General features: G+C 35.0%; 1 protein-coding gene across 4 annotated transcripts in view; it reads left to right on the top strand.

Moving 5' to 3' along the window:
* The window catches only part of UBE2W (ubiquitin conjugating enzyme E2 W), a 32,592-nt gene extending 16,896 nt beyond the window's left edge, over nucleotides 1-15,696 (top strand). For 3 of the 4 annotated variants that reach the window (XM_069004944.1, XM_069004947.1, XM_069004948.1), the window contains exons 2-6: nucleotides 1,329-1,420; nucleotides 4,400-4,502; nucleotides 6,972-7,127; nucleotides 8,266-8,341; nucleotides 12,578-15,461. In XM_069004944.1, coding sequence (XP_068861045.1) covers nucleotides 1,329-1,420; nucleotides 4,400-4,502; nucleotides 6,972-7,127; nucleotides 8,266-8,341; nucleotides 12,578-12,591 — 441 coding nt within the window. In that variant the 3' untranslated portion in view covers nucleotides 12,592-15,461. The other variant, XM_069004946.1, reaches the window with a different exon arrangement.
* The last annotated feature ends 929 nt before the right edge of the window (nucleotides 15,697-16,625 follow it).

The following is a 16,625-nucleotide window of genomic DNA, read 5'->3' as shown; positions in this document are numbered from 1 at the left end:
TTGGGTTTTCAGTCTGTTTATATTATATCTCGGTGCAAGGTAGGAATTTTGAATATAGAAGCCCAAGGAAGTTTTCAGGGCTGCTTGATAGAGACAGAAAGTTATTTCAGTATTTTCAGAATGTAAACTGTGAATGTATAAGGTCCTTTTCTTTATGAGTTGAGTGGTTGAATTTATTGTTGTTCGATTTCAAAGATATTTGATGAGATACTGAATCATTCCTGTGTTGACAAATCAACACTTTATTTTTCCTTGGGGATTTTTTTAAAGTTCTACTAAGCATTGGAAGACAGTTACGAGTGTGTGGTAAACCTGTGTTTTAAAAAATAGGATACTGAATGGAAATGAAATACTAAATCCCCAAACCATATATTTTTATTCCTTTGGAGTATAAGATCATTTTGACCAGTAGTGTGGTTGAAGTGAACTTGTAGCTGGTAAACCTTAAAATTGTTGGCAGGAAGAAGGACAGTAGAAATGAGAAAGCCTTGAACTTTTTGTCATCTAGATGGCCTGGAAATGACAAAACGTATTGTGTAACTGTTTATACGGAGAAAATAGACTCTGAGAGCAGTGCCAATGACAGCACTTCATAGAGGTTGCATTTCCCTTGCTCGATAGATTGTAAGAAACAGTTCTGGTAGGTGTTATAGAAACAGCTGGTTGCAGTTACCAGTTTATCTCTGTCAAAATAGGCAAGAATTACCTGAGCTGCTGGGATAACACTTTAATAAGTGCTATGACTCTGTAGGTTCCAAGATGCAGTTAGTGTAAAGTTTTTAGTTTGTGTTGTGCAATCCACATAGTCTTGTTTTAGTTTTCTGTTCTGTCCTCTGGGATGACTTAGAACAAGGCAAAGACTTGCACAGATGCCAAATGGAAATGTCTTAGATTACTAAGAGGAGGAAGTTGTGCTGTTAAAGTCTTGTAGATTTAATTGTAAATCTGGTGCTGCTGTGTAAATACGAAATGTTTGCTGCTAGGAGTAGAGCTCTCATAGGTGTCTTGGTAATGTGACAAAATCATTTATGCCTCCATGTAGCTTGTAATGCAACAGCTTTTCCCTTTGCAGTGTTGCAAATGTAAGCGCCATTGCATTTTACCCAAAAAGTAAGTTTAAAGCCTGTAACTTATTTTGCCTGTGTCTTTTCAGTTAAATTTTTAGGAGGGGAGTCATCATTTTCTTTCACCTTTCAATTTCACTTTGTTTTTAAATGTCAGATAAAACTCCTTTTGGCTTTCAAAAATTGATGAATTGTACTTAAGTGTGCATGTTTATTGTTGAACTTTATTTAGTATTTCAAATATTCCATACAATTTCTTTATAGAAACGATTACAAAAAGAACTATTGGCATTTCAAAATGATCCACCTCCAGGAATGACTCTAGATGAAAAGAGTGTACAAAATTCAATTACACAGTAAGTACATATATTATTTATTTCTGCTATCATGCTGAAAAGACTAAGTAACAAGAAGGCATCACCTTCACACTTCCACCACTTACTCCAAGTAACATTGCGAATTTTGGCTTTTAGTCTAGGCAATGAAACATTGTTCTGCTTAATAAGCATATTGCAGTAATGTGTTGGACACTTTCAGCAACGGGATAGTGAATTTATTAAATTTTTATTAGGCATTTTACTATCTAACAAACTGTCAGTTGGTAAAAGCTTCTGCATGTTTTAGAATAAAATAATTTAACAATCTTTCATACCTACTAACCTCTGACACCCTTCTAGATTTATTGAAATAATGGAGTAGCTGTTTTAGAGTTCTGTGATATTTGAATAGAATATATGTCATAGCTGTTAATTTCCATTATCTCTGTCTCTAAAGCAAGAGGAGAAACCTTCTTAAAAAGCAAAGTTGTCTGAGTACACGTGTTGGCACTTTTTTCCCTGCCTTGGCTTTTTCTGTGATTCATGAAACAGGAAGTGAAACATGATAAAATATTCTGTGTGTTGAAATGGACAGGGGTTGTTCTTGTTATTAATCTATTTTTTAATTGACTGAAATTCAAAAGATTCAGACTGTGTTGACATTTTTGTGTCATAATTATCTTAATTTAATTTTAGAGAAATGTAAAAAATTTAGCACATGTAAACATCGATGAGAGTATTACCTCAGGCTGTCTGTTCTGGGCTATGTTATTGGTTGATGGAGCAGCTTAAACATGGAGCTGAATTCTGATATTTTCACGTCTGCATTTTGAGTGGTGGCTCTCAGACAATGTTACATGAGGATTTTCTGAGCCTCGTATATACAGAGTTAAACACTCACTGCTTTTTAAATGGTGCTGGCCTTTGTGATACTTCATGCAGATGAATATGACTAAAATTGAAATAGCAGTTTCCAGTTTTCTGCAAAAACGGGTCAATTTAATATTGCAAGTAGTATTCACTTATTTCAACAAAAACTGTTCAATCAAAGTTTAGAGCAGATGGAAAAGGATACCTCTGTTTCCAGACTACTAGCCCACTATAATTTCTGCCCTGTACAATTTTTATACCCTCCAATACCTTGCATAGAAAAATTTCCTATTTACTGTCATGCTAGACTTTGAAATTGTCATTGTTTTAGAAGCTTCCTGTCACAAGTAAAAAGATTTTTTTTTTCTCTTTGAGGGTTTTTGGTGTCATGTAGCATGTTTTGAGATCATTAATCAAATTCACAGTTTGAACTGGTTGCATTAAAATTTGTGTAGCAATACTTGCTTGGGTTTTAAATATGTTGAATAAAATAGTTGGATCCCATGATGTAACTGGGTCATTTAAAATGTTGAGCAATCTTTTATTTTAAATATACAAAGATTAGAAATTTCAGAAGACTAAACTGTAAAGCACACAGGAAATATGGGTTCTAGTGATTCTGTGACCATAAAAGGAGCGATGTCCAGGCAAAGTTATTTTCTACTTAGTAAAGTAAACTATTTTAAAAACTTGGAAGTGGAAGTTCTGGATCACAAGAACCAATAAATCTAAAGAATATTGGTGCACTGTGTGTATAAATATAAAGGCAGAAGGCATAAGAAGAGATAAGTGGTCTGGAGTGCAGATAGATTAAGTTGAAGGCATCTTCACAATGTTAAAATATGAAACATACTTTATCAGCCCTCACTGTACAGCCATCACTGTGCTGGTGTTGAAGCTGCATTCCTCTTGGAAGAGTGTGAGAGCTAGCAGGTCATTAAACATGCAGTTTTTCTCAAAAAAGCCAAAAACCAAAACAAACAAAAACAACAGAACCAGCTAAAAAACCCCCAAAGAGTGATGGAGGGGAGAATAAAAAAATCTGTGTGGCTTAAATAGAGAGGGAGAGTATATATGACAGGAGGATGGAGTGGTTGGGAGTTGCCAGCTGGAGATACTGACTTTTCTGAGTACCCTGCTGTTCTGCAGAATCTCAGTGGCCTTTCTTGAGTTGATGTAAACCTTATCTAAATATTTCTGTGGTCTCTTTACCTTATCGTGTTGTTTAGATTTGTAAAACTCAATCAAAGGTGAAAAACCAAAAATGGGAAAGTGATGCTGCAAAGGATGGTATTAAGTGGTCAGCAGTTGAACTCCAAAATTATAGAAGTTAGATAGCAGAGTGTTGCTATACATGTTGAACAATATGCAAAGCATCTGATTTTAGGTGTATTAAAAAAACCACAACACAAACCAAACAACAATAACATGCCCACATACAATACCACCACCCTTTTCCTCAACAACTCCACCTGTCAGTTATTTTAATGTTATTATGATGGAAAACAAAGAAGCAGAGGAAAAAGAATACTGATATGTTGAGGTGTTATCTTCATTAGAAATTCACATTATCCTTTTTTTGGTTTTGTTTGTATTTGCTGGGACTTTTAAAGTTTTATGCTATTAACTTTTCTAGTTTTGGTTCCATTACCTGCCAGATACCATTTGATTTCTGAGTTTTTCCCAGAGGTAAGTACAAGATGAGCTTTGCCCTTTCTCTTGGATACAGATTTCATTTTAATAAACTGTAATGATGTTTTCCTTGACAGAAAAGTAAAACAACACAAAAGAGAATGTTTGTTTCGTTCCAAACGTGTTAAGTTTTCAAGCAGGTTTTTTATTTCAGCTTCGTTGTCTCACATTAACAGCCATTTCTTGGGAACTGATAGGTCTGTGTGTGGTTCAAGTCATAATTACATTTATAGTTTGCATTGCTGTGTCAGTGCCTGGATGCAAAACACCAAGCTTTTTTTTTTTTTCAAATACAGGCTTGATGTATTGCCCACATTCGTGATTGTTACAGTGTTAGAAGAGAAGTTAGATGGTCTGGCTGTGATTGATACTTGATTTGATGAGTCCTGTGCTCCAGGAGTAGAAGTATTAATTTGTCAGTCCACAATGCTAACAGCTTTTTCCCATGTTCCTTAGGTGGATTGTAGACATGGAAGGTGCTCCAGGAACACTCTATGAAGGGGAGAAATTTCAGCTTTTATTTAAGTTTAGTAGTCGGTATCCTTTTGATTCGCCTCAGGTAACTGCTACCTTCTTTCTCTCTTATTGGTGCCTTCAGGTTACAGCTGTATGACATGTGCTGAGTATTTTATCATCCACATAGTGATCCACATGTGAGCTTCACTTACTTTAATTTGTACTAAACACATTGTGCAGATGCCTTTTCTTTAAAAATGATTCTCCAATGAGGTATAGGGCTCTGATGTCTTCTTGTACTGATGAAAGTAGTGTAAACTGGAGGCTTCTTTGATTTAATATTCATGTCCTATGAAACACAGGGTAAAGTAGGAAGATCCTCTTTACTGTGATGTAGGAGCCAAGTAAACAATAAACTGCTGCTTCATCCCTTCTTACTTTCAGCATTTTTTTTTCTGTTTGATTTTTAAGACTCTTGCATCTTCTCTGCTGCCATTGTTAATACAGCTGAAGCAATACTGTGCTTCTGGTAGGGATTCTCATAGATACATGACATGTTTGAGAGGCCTGCAAATAGTGTTGTAACTGAGCTATGAGATACTGTGTTGGTTTCATGACAATCTAGAGCGCTGAAGGGACAGCAGCACTTAGAGACTGCAGAATGTGCTGTATACATCCACTCCTCCATTACCTGAGGGAAATGTTTCAAAATATGGCTGATAAGAGTAGTGGTCAGCTGTCACCAGAGCTTTTCTGAAAAAGGAAGGAGAAAAGCAAGAGTGCCTTAATTCTTGTCCTATTTCGGCACAGACTTCTAGAAGTGATCTCTGCAACTTCTGTCATTGGTGTTAAAACTGAAGCACAGAGCTGTGAGAGACACTTAAACCATAAAAATTAACATATTTTTAGGTACCATGATAAACACTAGGATGCTGACTTTCAGGCTTTTAAAGAACAAACTGGCCACCTGTACTTTGCACCTCATCATGTTTACAAGGTACTACTTCTAGGTCTACAAGAGAGTAGCCAGTTTAATTGGGTTCCAAGTTGTTTGTCTTCATTACCCAACCTGTGTGTGGCTCTGTGCAATTTATTGTTAAGAAACAAATTAGATCCACTAATCTACACTGATTTTTATCACAGAAAACATTTGAAAATTTAAGTACTGGATACTTGATTGTTTTAGATGGCTAGAATTTCAGTTCTTCAAACATTGCTGTGCAGTAGGGTCATCCTGTACTACAAACTTCTTGGTCATAATTACATCTCCTGCCAATCTATTTACTGCAAATTGACAGTTTTCACTTCTGCTGCTTTAATCACGTGGTTGTTTTCTGCCTTGAGATGTATGTTGTCTGTCATAGTGTGCATGCTTTTACTTACCTAGTCTGCCTAGTTCAGGTTTTCATGTAAAAATAGGATATTAGCTACAAGTGAAATGCATTACAGGATTATGAAGGTAAACCCTTCAATGCTTCAGCAATACCAGTTTAAAGACCTATGAAAGATCATTCTGCATCCAGTTTCTCTTATGCCTTAGAAACCTGTCTGCCATTTTGCAGATGAATTAAGCTCTCTAATTTCAGTTTCCTATATGATGGTGTTGCTTCTTGTTATCAGTGATGAGGTGGGTGTGTTGTGTACATGTATACATATTTATATGCATACCTATGTAGCTTAAGAAACGCTTAAGAAACTGCTGGGTATCATAGTTATGAGTGGTAGAGATTTATGTTTTTATTGCATAAAAGGAGTTGGAAAAGGACTTCAGGAGTATAATACTGATATGAAGATTTCACTTTTACTCTCTTTCCATTGGTCCTGAACCAATGATGTGTTTGACAAAAACTTGATGTAAGAGCAGTAGTTGTCAAAATTGCTTTTCTAGCCTTTTTTCAACGGTGATATTATCTTTTAATAGAGAGGAGTTAAGGTTCTAAATGCTTTTCTTCCATATTCACCTATGTCAAAAGTTTTTCCATTTGAAGTAATGTTTTAAAAATATTGCCTATTTGGTAACATACTTTGGTTTCACAAGTCCTTTATTTATAGTTAATAAGATTGATGCATTTTAATTTTTTTCTTCATGCTGGAACCTGGATGAGTTGTCCAGAATTTAATTTCTGTTATGTCCAGGATTATAGAAATACTCATTTGTGAATCTTGTGCTTCTTGGTGTATTGTGGCTTATAAAATGATTAAAATCCAGTGTTTTGGCTAGACAACTGTATTCCTTAGGACATGGAAGACTGAGGCTGCAAGATACTGAACTGTCTTTACATTGTTACCTTTGCATTTTTCTATGCTGTATAAATATTAATAGAAAATCCCCTGTATTTAACCATTTATTTAACTCCAAACCTCACTAGTTATTTAGGCTTCCGTTGTTTATTTTACATTTCACTTAATAGTTTCCAAAAGTGAATTAACCCAACGTGGTAAAGTGTGTTATTTAGTGTAAACAAAAATGGCAGACCTGCTTCTTAAATAAGATTGTATTTTTTTCCCCAAACCAATACAGTTTTATTTAAACCGTGGACTATAAATTAGTTATTTTTGTTCTTTTTTTTAGGTCATGTTTACTGGAGACAATATCCCTGTTCATCCTCATGTTTATAGCAATGGTCATATCTGTTTATCCATTCTAACAGAAGACTGGTCTCCAGCCCTCTCAGTGCAATCTGTTTGTCTTAGCATTATTAGCATGCTTTCCAGCTGCAAAGAAAAGGTATGGGCTTTTTAAGCACTGTTGAAGTAGAATAAGTAAAAGTTAGTAATTTTCTACTTTACAAAGTGAAATTTTCATTTCTCAAATTCTAAAATAGGCAAAACTACTCTGTCTACATTTCTATTACTGAGAAAATACTAAGCTAGAACTGCAAAATAAACAGTGCAGTAAGTACTTTGCCACTGTTTTCATGGTAACCTGCTTATATATCATTATTGGAAAAAAGTAGGGGGTGGAACCCTTCCAGCTGCACTAACTGTGAAGTTCAATCATGCTTTAGGACTATTCTTTGTAAAATTATCCTTCCTCTAAAGGCAGTGCGGAATGACTTGTGAAATGTCTTTAGTGCAGATGTTTCTAAGACTTTGCATCTGTACAGTTTCAGTGAATTTGATAATTTTAATTTCAGGGAAGTAAATGGTGCTGAGCTGCTTTTGTGGCACTCATACCTTAGACCTTTTTGTAAAGAGATTGCCCTTTCACTTTTGACCATTTCTTTTGCAGAAGAAACGTCTGTGGAAGTTAGATGTGTTCAGAGCTTGTCCATATGTGCTATCCAAACATGCCTATTTATTTTGCATCCTGATCAGTCCTAGTCATATATGTAGTCAAAAAACCACCCCAAAAATGGCTTTGTATTGTATTCTATCCTATGAGTTTTGCATAATGATGGCAATTATGAAGAAAACTCTAAAATGTGAAGTATTGATCAGATATAGATATTTAAATTCATTTGTTCAGCCACTCTAAGCTGAGCCTTAGAATGGGAATTGGATATAATGCGTCAGAATTAGATTCCAAACTGCAAAAGAATTTAATTTTGGGGGTTTTTTTGAACAACAGCTGTCCCTTGTGGGTTGGTTTCTTTTGTTCGTTTGTTCAGTTTTTTTCCCTTTTTTTCTTTTTTTTTTCCTCCCCTTATTTATCACCAAACTGATATTTTTTACTAATTTTTTTCTTGGAGTATCTCTAGTAAGAATTTGTTACCTGGATCTTTAAGAGATTTTTCTTGACAAAAATGCCTGTTACCTCATTTTCACCACATTCACATGGTAACCTTTCATAAGCTTATTAAATAGCTCATGTTTTACAATATGAGGATTGTTTGATTATTTGTAGGTCTTTTCTTCTGTTGCAGAGGCGACCTCCAGATAACTCATTTTATGTAAGAACATGTAACAAGAATCCAAAGAAAACAAAGTGGTGGTATCATGGTAAGTATCTAACTAGGACCAGAAATTTTTAACTTCTTTTCAGGATGAAGACAATTAAAATATAGGAAAGTAGGATAAATGTGTTGAAAGCATTAAACTATTTTTTTTTTAAATTCAAAAAGTTATTTAAATCCTGTTTCTGAGATACTCTGCTGGGACATTGTTTTCTATATCACATTTGAGTAATTCTTGGTGGAAATGTAAACATGTTTTAAATTGTAGGATTGACTTTGAATTAAGTTCTTGTAAACTGTATCAATCCATGACAAGTTTAAATTTTGGGATCGGGGAAAGTCCATTATGAAACTAGGTTTTGCTTTAAACCATTTTTTTTTGTTATGGTTATTAACACTTAAAACGTTCATGGTGTTCAAAAGATACCTATGTATTTGTAAACAGCTATGTGTTTTGATAATTTCCTTACTCTTAATCAGAATTTCCAGTATGGGACAGTTGACTGACTTTAAAGGCTACTAAGAACTAATACTCAATAATACAGTAATAAGATTCTCCATGGACACAGTAACGAAGAAAAAAAGCATATTAAAATTGCTAATGTCTGCAGTGCTAGTGTTGTGTTGGGGTATTTGTTTCTTTGTTTGCTTTTGGTTTGAGGCTTGCTTTGCTTTTTCTTTTGTGCTTTTTTCTTTTCTTTGTGTTCTCTGTCTTGCTTTACACTGTGTGGTTTCTTCCTTCTGCCTCAGCATTTGTTATCCTCTACCCAGAGCTGCAGTTGACTATATGTGCTTGTCTTATCCACTCCATTGGTGAGGAAAGAGAGAAATAGGGGGTAGAGATGGGCCGTGCTTTGTTTCTCTCTTCTCGTTAGCACTGCTTTCCTTGCTTTCCCTAGGAAAATTCTGTACAAACGGTAGTTATTGGAAGCACAAATACTTTGGGAAGGGATATGTTAGAGCAGGTAATACTGTATGCTAGTGTAGTGCAGAAGAGTTGATTCCATCACTGCCTCTCAGTGAAGGTTCCACCACAAGACATCCTCTATTTTTCATGGCCTCCTCACTCAGGATATGTTCTGTCCTTGAAGTGAAACGAGAGCAAGTATTTTGAGGCAGCGAGAGTTCATGACTGGAGAGGCAAATGCCAAAGTCTTCACCCATAAAATTCTTAAGATTCTTAAAAGCCCATGGATGGCTTAACAAGAAAAACTTGATAGTTTCATAATACTTGCTGAGGCCCATGGGATTCTGACATATGGTAATGTAACAGAATGAAACTGTTTCTCATAATACAGTAGTAGTATCTCCAAAACAAGGTGCCTTCAGGTACAGTAAGAAAAATGCTGTATGTCACGAGATTGAGATGTATTTAAGAAACTTGGGGCTATCACATGGTTGCTTTTAAAATTGACTCCAAGAATAATAATCACATTGCATACAAGGATGGATTTTTCATCCTCACCAGATTATTCAGCAGTCACCTTCCCTCTCTCTGTTTTCATGCTCTTGTAATATGTTTGGTGGTTCTTCATTTCTAGTTTTGGTTTCTCTTAAATGGCAGTTTTGGGAGAGTTTTTGTTAACTTCCTATTTTCACTTGCTAATTGTTTTTAAAGATAAACAGGTAAACTTCCATTTATTGGCTTTATCTTGTGATTAAAATATGTTCTGTCTAGTTTTAATTTGTACTCATTTTGATTTAGAACAGAAATCTGTAAATGGAGAACAGTCTGCAGATACTACTTTTATTTCTTAATCATGAAATACAATTTGTGTTAAACAGGCAAAACAGCAACTTAGTATGAAAAGAAATCTGAGTTAGTGATTTTGAAGGTTGCTGTATTATTATGACTCAAAACCATCAAGGTGCTTACGGCTCGCTGAATGAGTATTTTAGTTACTATGAAGTAACTGTGCAAGGGGTTTTTTTCTGGAAGTCTGAAAACCTTACCCCTCCTCAAATTCAAAGCAACCAAAGAACAAACCTGAGGCAAGAGAAAGAAAGTTCATTTAAATAACTCATACTGTCTTGCTTCTTGATTAAAAGTTCATTGGGCTCCCCACTGCTTTAAATTCTTACATTAAAAAGTAAAACATACCTTATGTGCACTGGACAAAAATTGCATAAACGATAGAGTGTTTTCCCTTTCCAGTTTTGTGTGCCTGTCATTTCCTTCTTTTCTCAGTTAATTTTGTTTCTCCTCTGTGGACACAGAACAAGATTGCCAAGGCATGATTTTTAAATTGTCGGTGTTTTCTAAACAGGTTTAAAGAAATGGTACATTACAGTAAAATGGGAAGTGTGAAAAAATGCTTCTGTTATGTTTATTTTCTGCTCATGCTTCAACTGAAGTGTCATATATCTAATCTTGTGGTTGAATCACTTTTGGCTGGGTAAATGAGGGAAGAAAAAACAATCCCACCCAGGAAAGAAAACCAGCCGTCCAAGGGTAACTACTGTGTGAAATTAAATGCCAGTGCTAATATGACAACAAGGAGGGAGATGCAGAGTGGTTCTGCCACTTCTGCTGCCAGCTGCCCGTCAGACTGATTTAGCTTTAATGTGACATTGGAGCTCTGTGTTTTGAAGACATAGGAAGAAGTCTGTCATATGTAATAATGCATGCATTTGAAGGAAAATATTTTTTTCCAGTACGTGCCTGGAATTTATTTACCTGGGAGCAAAATAGTCCATGGCTGGGAGCTGATGTAAAGCAAACCCATATGAGCACAGATTGATAAAGTGGCACTCTGAGACATATTCTGATATGTGTCTGCATTTAACTTAATACAGAGTTTTTAATCTCTCATATAATCCCTGCATCCCTGCCCCAACACAGCAGTTTATTCCACAAGCAGAGTTATGGAGGTTTCTTTGCTACAAAATGTCCTCACAAGCCCTGTTTTAGAGCTCCTGATCTTTGATAACTGAAAATATTTCTAGATTGTCTGCCTTACCCAATGTCTGTTTCAACTGTGCATTTACTTTCCTGCTGAATTTCAAGAGAGAGTTGCTCATGTTGTGTTAAAGACAGAGGAGGATCCTCCAGATACAGTTTACTTGGGTATCCAGAGTGAAATTGGTTTCCTAAAGCTGTTTTCTTCCTTTGTTGTTCTCAGGAGGTAGATTTCTTTTTTTGGGGGGGAGAGGGGGTGACACGTGGGGAGAAGGGGAAAGGCAATGGTGTTTGCTTTCAACCAGCACTTCCTTGTTGCTTTTGGATTTGGAGGTTGGTTTGCTTTTATTTTTTTTTCTAAAGTAGAAAGTGCTTTCTCTGATATTTGGCCTAAATTTTAGTACACCATTTAAATATCCCTTCTCTCTCCTTCTCTTGCATCCTTGTCCATTATTTTTATCTGTACAGTAGCCTACTATAAAATTGAAGAGTTTTTTTACAAGTAATAGCATTGATACAGTGTTTTCCCATGAGGATGTAGAATGTTTCTGAGACAACATTTTTTAGGTGTGGGAGGTTACAAGTCCTATAAAAATAAGCAGACAGTAAGTTTGCTTTCTGTTAACAACTCAGTGTTTACTGCCAGCAGGTGCAGATATACTGCAGGTTGATGTGTGAAGGAGAACGTTTAAAAGGGAAAGCATTAATATGGAGCATAGTGCAGAAAAGATAGACATAGAACATGCATCTTTGTAGTATGCTGTGTCCAATCACAGTGTCTAAAATGTAGTATATGTAATTTGCTTTCAGGATTAAGATTTTAGAATTTTAGTAGTAACCTATTATTTTTGCATAATTCTGTCACCTATAGTTTTGTGTTAAATCTTGAGAATATAGATGAATATAAAAATATGTATATACATATATATATATATATACACACATATAAATGTATAAAGGGTTGAGAATGCATCAGAAGCAGCCCACTGCCAGGTCTTATCCCTATATATTCCTTATAACAGGATGTCTTAATTCGATAATGTTGTGGACCTGCTGTACTTCAAGGGTGCAAAATGTTGAGCATATTTGATTTTTCATTTTCCTGGCTTTCTAAATATCAAGCATGGAAATTACTGTTGTTTTAATGGAGTACTTGCTAATACTAGTATCTTTGAGGGTGTATGTGTATTTTGGAAGTTTAATTTTTGATACTCTCTTTTCTCCCTGAGTCATTATTGAACAAAACCCCAGAATTATTCAATCAGGATATTTCCTCTGCATGTTACTGTCTATGCTAGGAATTATTTCTGCCTATAGCACCTTGCTAATTTGGAATTAGAATGTTTATATGTTTTCCATAAATGCTCTTCTTTTATTTTAAAGATGACACATGTTGATGCCACCATTTTGTGATCCTCGTAGCAGAAGATAGTCCTACTGAGAAAATGAGCACTTTGATCATTCAGTCTTTGAACTTTAACCTTTGACTGGAAGTGACCTATAGGCAATGAAGACTACTTCCTTTGACTGCATTTTTACTAGTGTGCATTCTGGGCGCATGTTGATCGCTGGTTCAGTCCATGCAACTGACATGCTTTTATTAGTCATACAGTATTAATGCAGGTGTCCAGAAATGTCAGAATAATTCCATTATTTTTATTTTAAGCTTTGGAAGAATTCCAGGTCTTCATATATTGTGCAATAACACTGAGCTCCTTGGCGGTTTTGGTGCATCCATTGCCGGCAATGGACGTTGTACCAGGGAAAGGTTTTGCTCCTGCCACAAAAAAGATTGACGCATGACAGAGTTTATGAAAGTTTTGGCTATATTTGGATTATAAGCAAGGGATTGACAATTACCTTAAATCCAGCCCATTCTTTTATATTTGGATTCTATGCACTGTGACCACAAAACTAGCAGCATGAGTTAACATGCCTAGCTGAAGGACTGTAATAAGATCATTATGTATTTATTAAATTGTTTATCTGCTGTCAAATTGTTTTGACATGGGCAGTTTTTCAAGTGACATTGGCAGAGAGGTACAATGTTATCCCTATGGTGAAATAAAACTACTTTTTGTATATAGTTATTCATATCTCTGAAGCAAAGGTATGAGTAATTTAGGGTATGAGTGATTTAAACAAGAATTTATTTTGGAGATAGAGGATGGCAGTGATACAACTGAACTTGCTGCAGTCCGTAATTGGGCTTGTAATTTGTACTTTAGAGCTTTTTCCAAATAGATTGCACACTGTTATTTCCTGCTAGCCATCAGCATGAGCCCTACTGCCTACACCAATATTTCATTTATTTATATGTTCGAAAGCAATCCATATAACATTTTTTTGTTTGCATTCACTGTTTCTTTTGTGTTGTATGTCATGTTTGAATGTTACAAAACAATATTTTGATTGAAAAGCTTTGTCAGAAGATATTTTCATGTAAATTATTTCTTTATCTTGTAAGCATCATCTTGTCTTTTAATCCTGTATTATAAAAAGAAAAAAAATACATTTTTGACAGAGGCTTAAAGTTTTCACAAAAAAGTGTGGACCTTCTTATTTAAGTTTAGACTAAAGTATATTTTCTTAACTTGCTTGTCCCACGTAGCCATGCCAATTTTTCCAGGCTTTTCTTCACCAAAAAAACTGGGGAAAAGCCTAAAATCAGACATTTTTCTGTGGAGCAACATTTATTGAAATGATAGTTGTTCTCAGCACTCTGTAATATTTTGATACTGCAATTAGGTTGTCTTTTTAGGAAGCACTTTTATAAACTTAATACCTTTACACATATGCAAAATTTCTATAATTTATTTTTACTGTTGCCTTATTGTTGCACTCAAGAAAAAATTCAAGCAATTAATGCATGAATGTCTAAATCAAGTAACAGCTTGATGTAAAAACAAACAAAAGCAAAAAAAAAAATCCCTAAACCCAATCAAGAATGAGTAACTACAATAACAAACAGAAAATTGGCTGAAAAGACTGATTTTTTTTTTTTAATCTGCTGTATGATAACTGATATTTTATAGCCTTGTACATACTTCTCTGTTACCTATTGTTTAAAACGTTTAAAAAAAAGTATAGATGCTTAACTCAGGGTGGATAGAGTTTAGATGGATTTGCTTCAGAGAAGTATTTTGTACAGCATCAGAACTGTAGATACTGGCATTGAAGTGAGGCTACAATATACTTCAGGAACTGCTTGTTTTTTTCTACTGTACTGAAAATATCTCTTGGCCTTTAAAACTCAATGGTTAAATCTAGCTTTGGATATGAATTTGATGAGTGTATATATTTTCACAATGAGCCTTTGAAACAGAATTCATTTTCTTTTAAGAGACAAAAAAAAGTCATTTTAAACGAAAGAGATACTTATGCTCTAAACTTTTTGTTTAGCAAAATCTTACTGTTGTGAGTTCATCAAACTGGTTATTTTTGGAAATGGTTCATATGAAAGAGAGGTGATCTGATACTTAATCTATATAGTCTTGTTAATTGCTCTATATTAGTTGAAACAATTGAGAAGTTAATGTATGAATGGTTCACATAATGGATCCTATCAAAATAGTCCACAGGAAAGAGACCTTAATGTGACCAGGTAATGTCTGAAGAAATGGCTTAAGTACATCTCAGATTCAGTTATCTTTTCATATAGTGGCTTCTGAAACTACAATACATGGTTTCAGAGAAGCTTTAGGACGTACCATATGTATTTTGTTGAAGTTGGGTGTTGTGCAAATGTGCAAAGCATTATACATTTATTGACCTGTGCTATAACATGGACTATAGTGAAGTTAAATAACCAAATTTATGCTGCTGTTTAATAAACTCCCACGACCTATAATATACTTAGATCAAGAAAATGCAAGGTAGATTAGAAGAGAATGTACCTCAGGTCTTTTAGTTTACAGTAGAAATGCCTCATTGGTTCTCTTGTAGATCTGTGGGTAAGTTCACCTATATAGAGAGGGCCAAGACAAAGCTTATATACCACTCAAGCCCTCAAAATAATGCAACTATTCTGACAGTGCTATGATGTCCTGAAAAAGGGCTTGAATTAGATGAAGGTGGTGCCATCCTTTCCCTAGGGTGACCCTGTGTATGTAACTTCCTTTCACTTGGAATTTATCACATGGAATGGTTACAGAATTGGCTTGAAACTATCTTGCTTTTATTTTGTGTCAATATTCATGTTGTTAAACACTTTGTTTTGTGTTTAGTGTCTTTATACTATAACACAATAAATTCTTGTTTTAAAATAGATTACTACCCTTGAATGGAAATACGTGTGGACCTTTTCATGGTGGAGTGCAGAAGCACAGTTCCTTACATTCAGCCACTCTTGAGACAAAGCTGCCAGTAATTCTAAAGTGTTGTGATGCATATCGGAGAGGAATTTGCGTAACAGCAAGGTGTTTCCTCTTTCTCCAGAGGGTATCTGTTGTAACAGCTGAAGGAAATAGCTGATTTAAATAATAAAAATCACTAAGATGTAATGCTTTCATTTCTCACAGGTGATCAAATACTTCTTAATCATGGGGGATTTTTTGCCATTTGACAAGCACTTAAAATACTTAATGAGAAGTTTCAGATGCAGGATTCTTGTTTGCCTGCAGTGGTGGGAAAAGAGTTTTCTGTTATTTTGCCAGCATGTGTCAGGACTGTTTAATTAAATCTCTGCCTCATACCAATAATTGCTTTCAGTTTTGTACATTTTTTTTTGGTTCAAGAGATGATGTCTGCTGCTTTGTGAAAGGCAAGGCACTGCATACCTGAAACATGTATTTTTATGAAAAATTAAGTTTTTAAAATTCATATATTTTGTGTTGTGAAGATTATTCTGAATGTTTATTTTTTATTTGCTACTTTTTTTTGACAGTCTGACAAAAGTCTAAGATGTGAACTATATTTAAAGGTATGATTTAAGGAGACCATAAAGTTTCCAGGTCAGTAATTAATGATGTTTTAAAAAGAAAGGGGGGAAATTCCTAATTAAGCCCTAATTAAATTAAAATATTTGGAAAAGTGCAGCTATAGAATTCCAAGGTTTGGAGGAAGTCAGTATGGTTTTTGCTTCCTCTGGTAGAGCAACTGAGCATTATGTTGTGTTTGCATGCTCACAAATCCTGATCATTCTAAAGAACAGGTTTGAATGAATTTTCTTTTGAAACCAGTTGCTTTTAATCAATATCACCCAATCCAATCTAATAAACCAATCCACTCTAATACACAGCGGTACCTGAATAGTTGGGTGTTGAACTGAATAAGGGGAATTAAGCTGTCTGTGATATTCTATCTTCAGCTGCAGTCACACAGCAGCATGGGAAGAGAGACTTTGGATTTGGTTTGTGTGCCATGCACTTGTTGGCCTGTTGTTTCTAGGACTAATAATAAATTTCCAAACCTCCAGGCCTTAAAATACCTT

This window comes from Aphelocoma coerulescens, chromosome 2 (genome assembly GCF_041296385.1).
Source record: "Aphelocoma coerulescens isolate FSJ_1873_10779 chromosome 2, UR_Acoe_1.0, whole genome shotgun sequence".
In the NCBI taxonomy this organism is placed as follows: domain Eukaryota; kingdom Metazoa; phylum Chordata; class Aves; order Passeriformes; family Corvidae; genus Aphelocoma; species Aphelocoma coerulescens.
The sequence above is the reverse complement of the archived record's forward strand: the minus strand, read 5'-3'. Positions and strand labels throughout refer to the sequence as shown.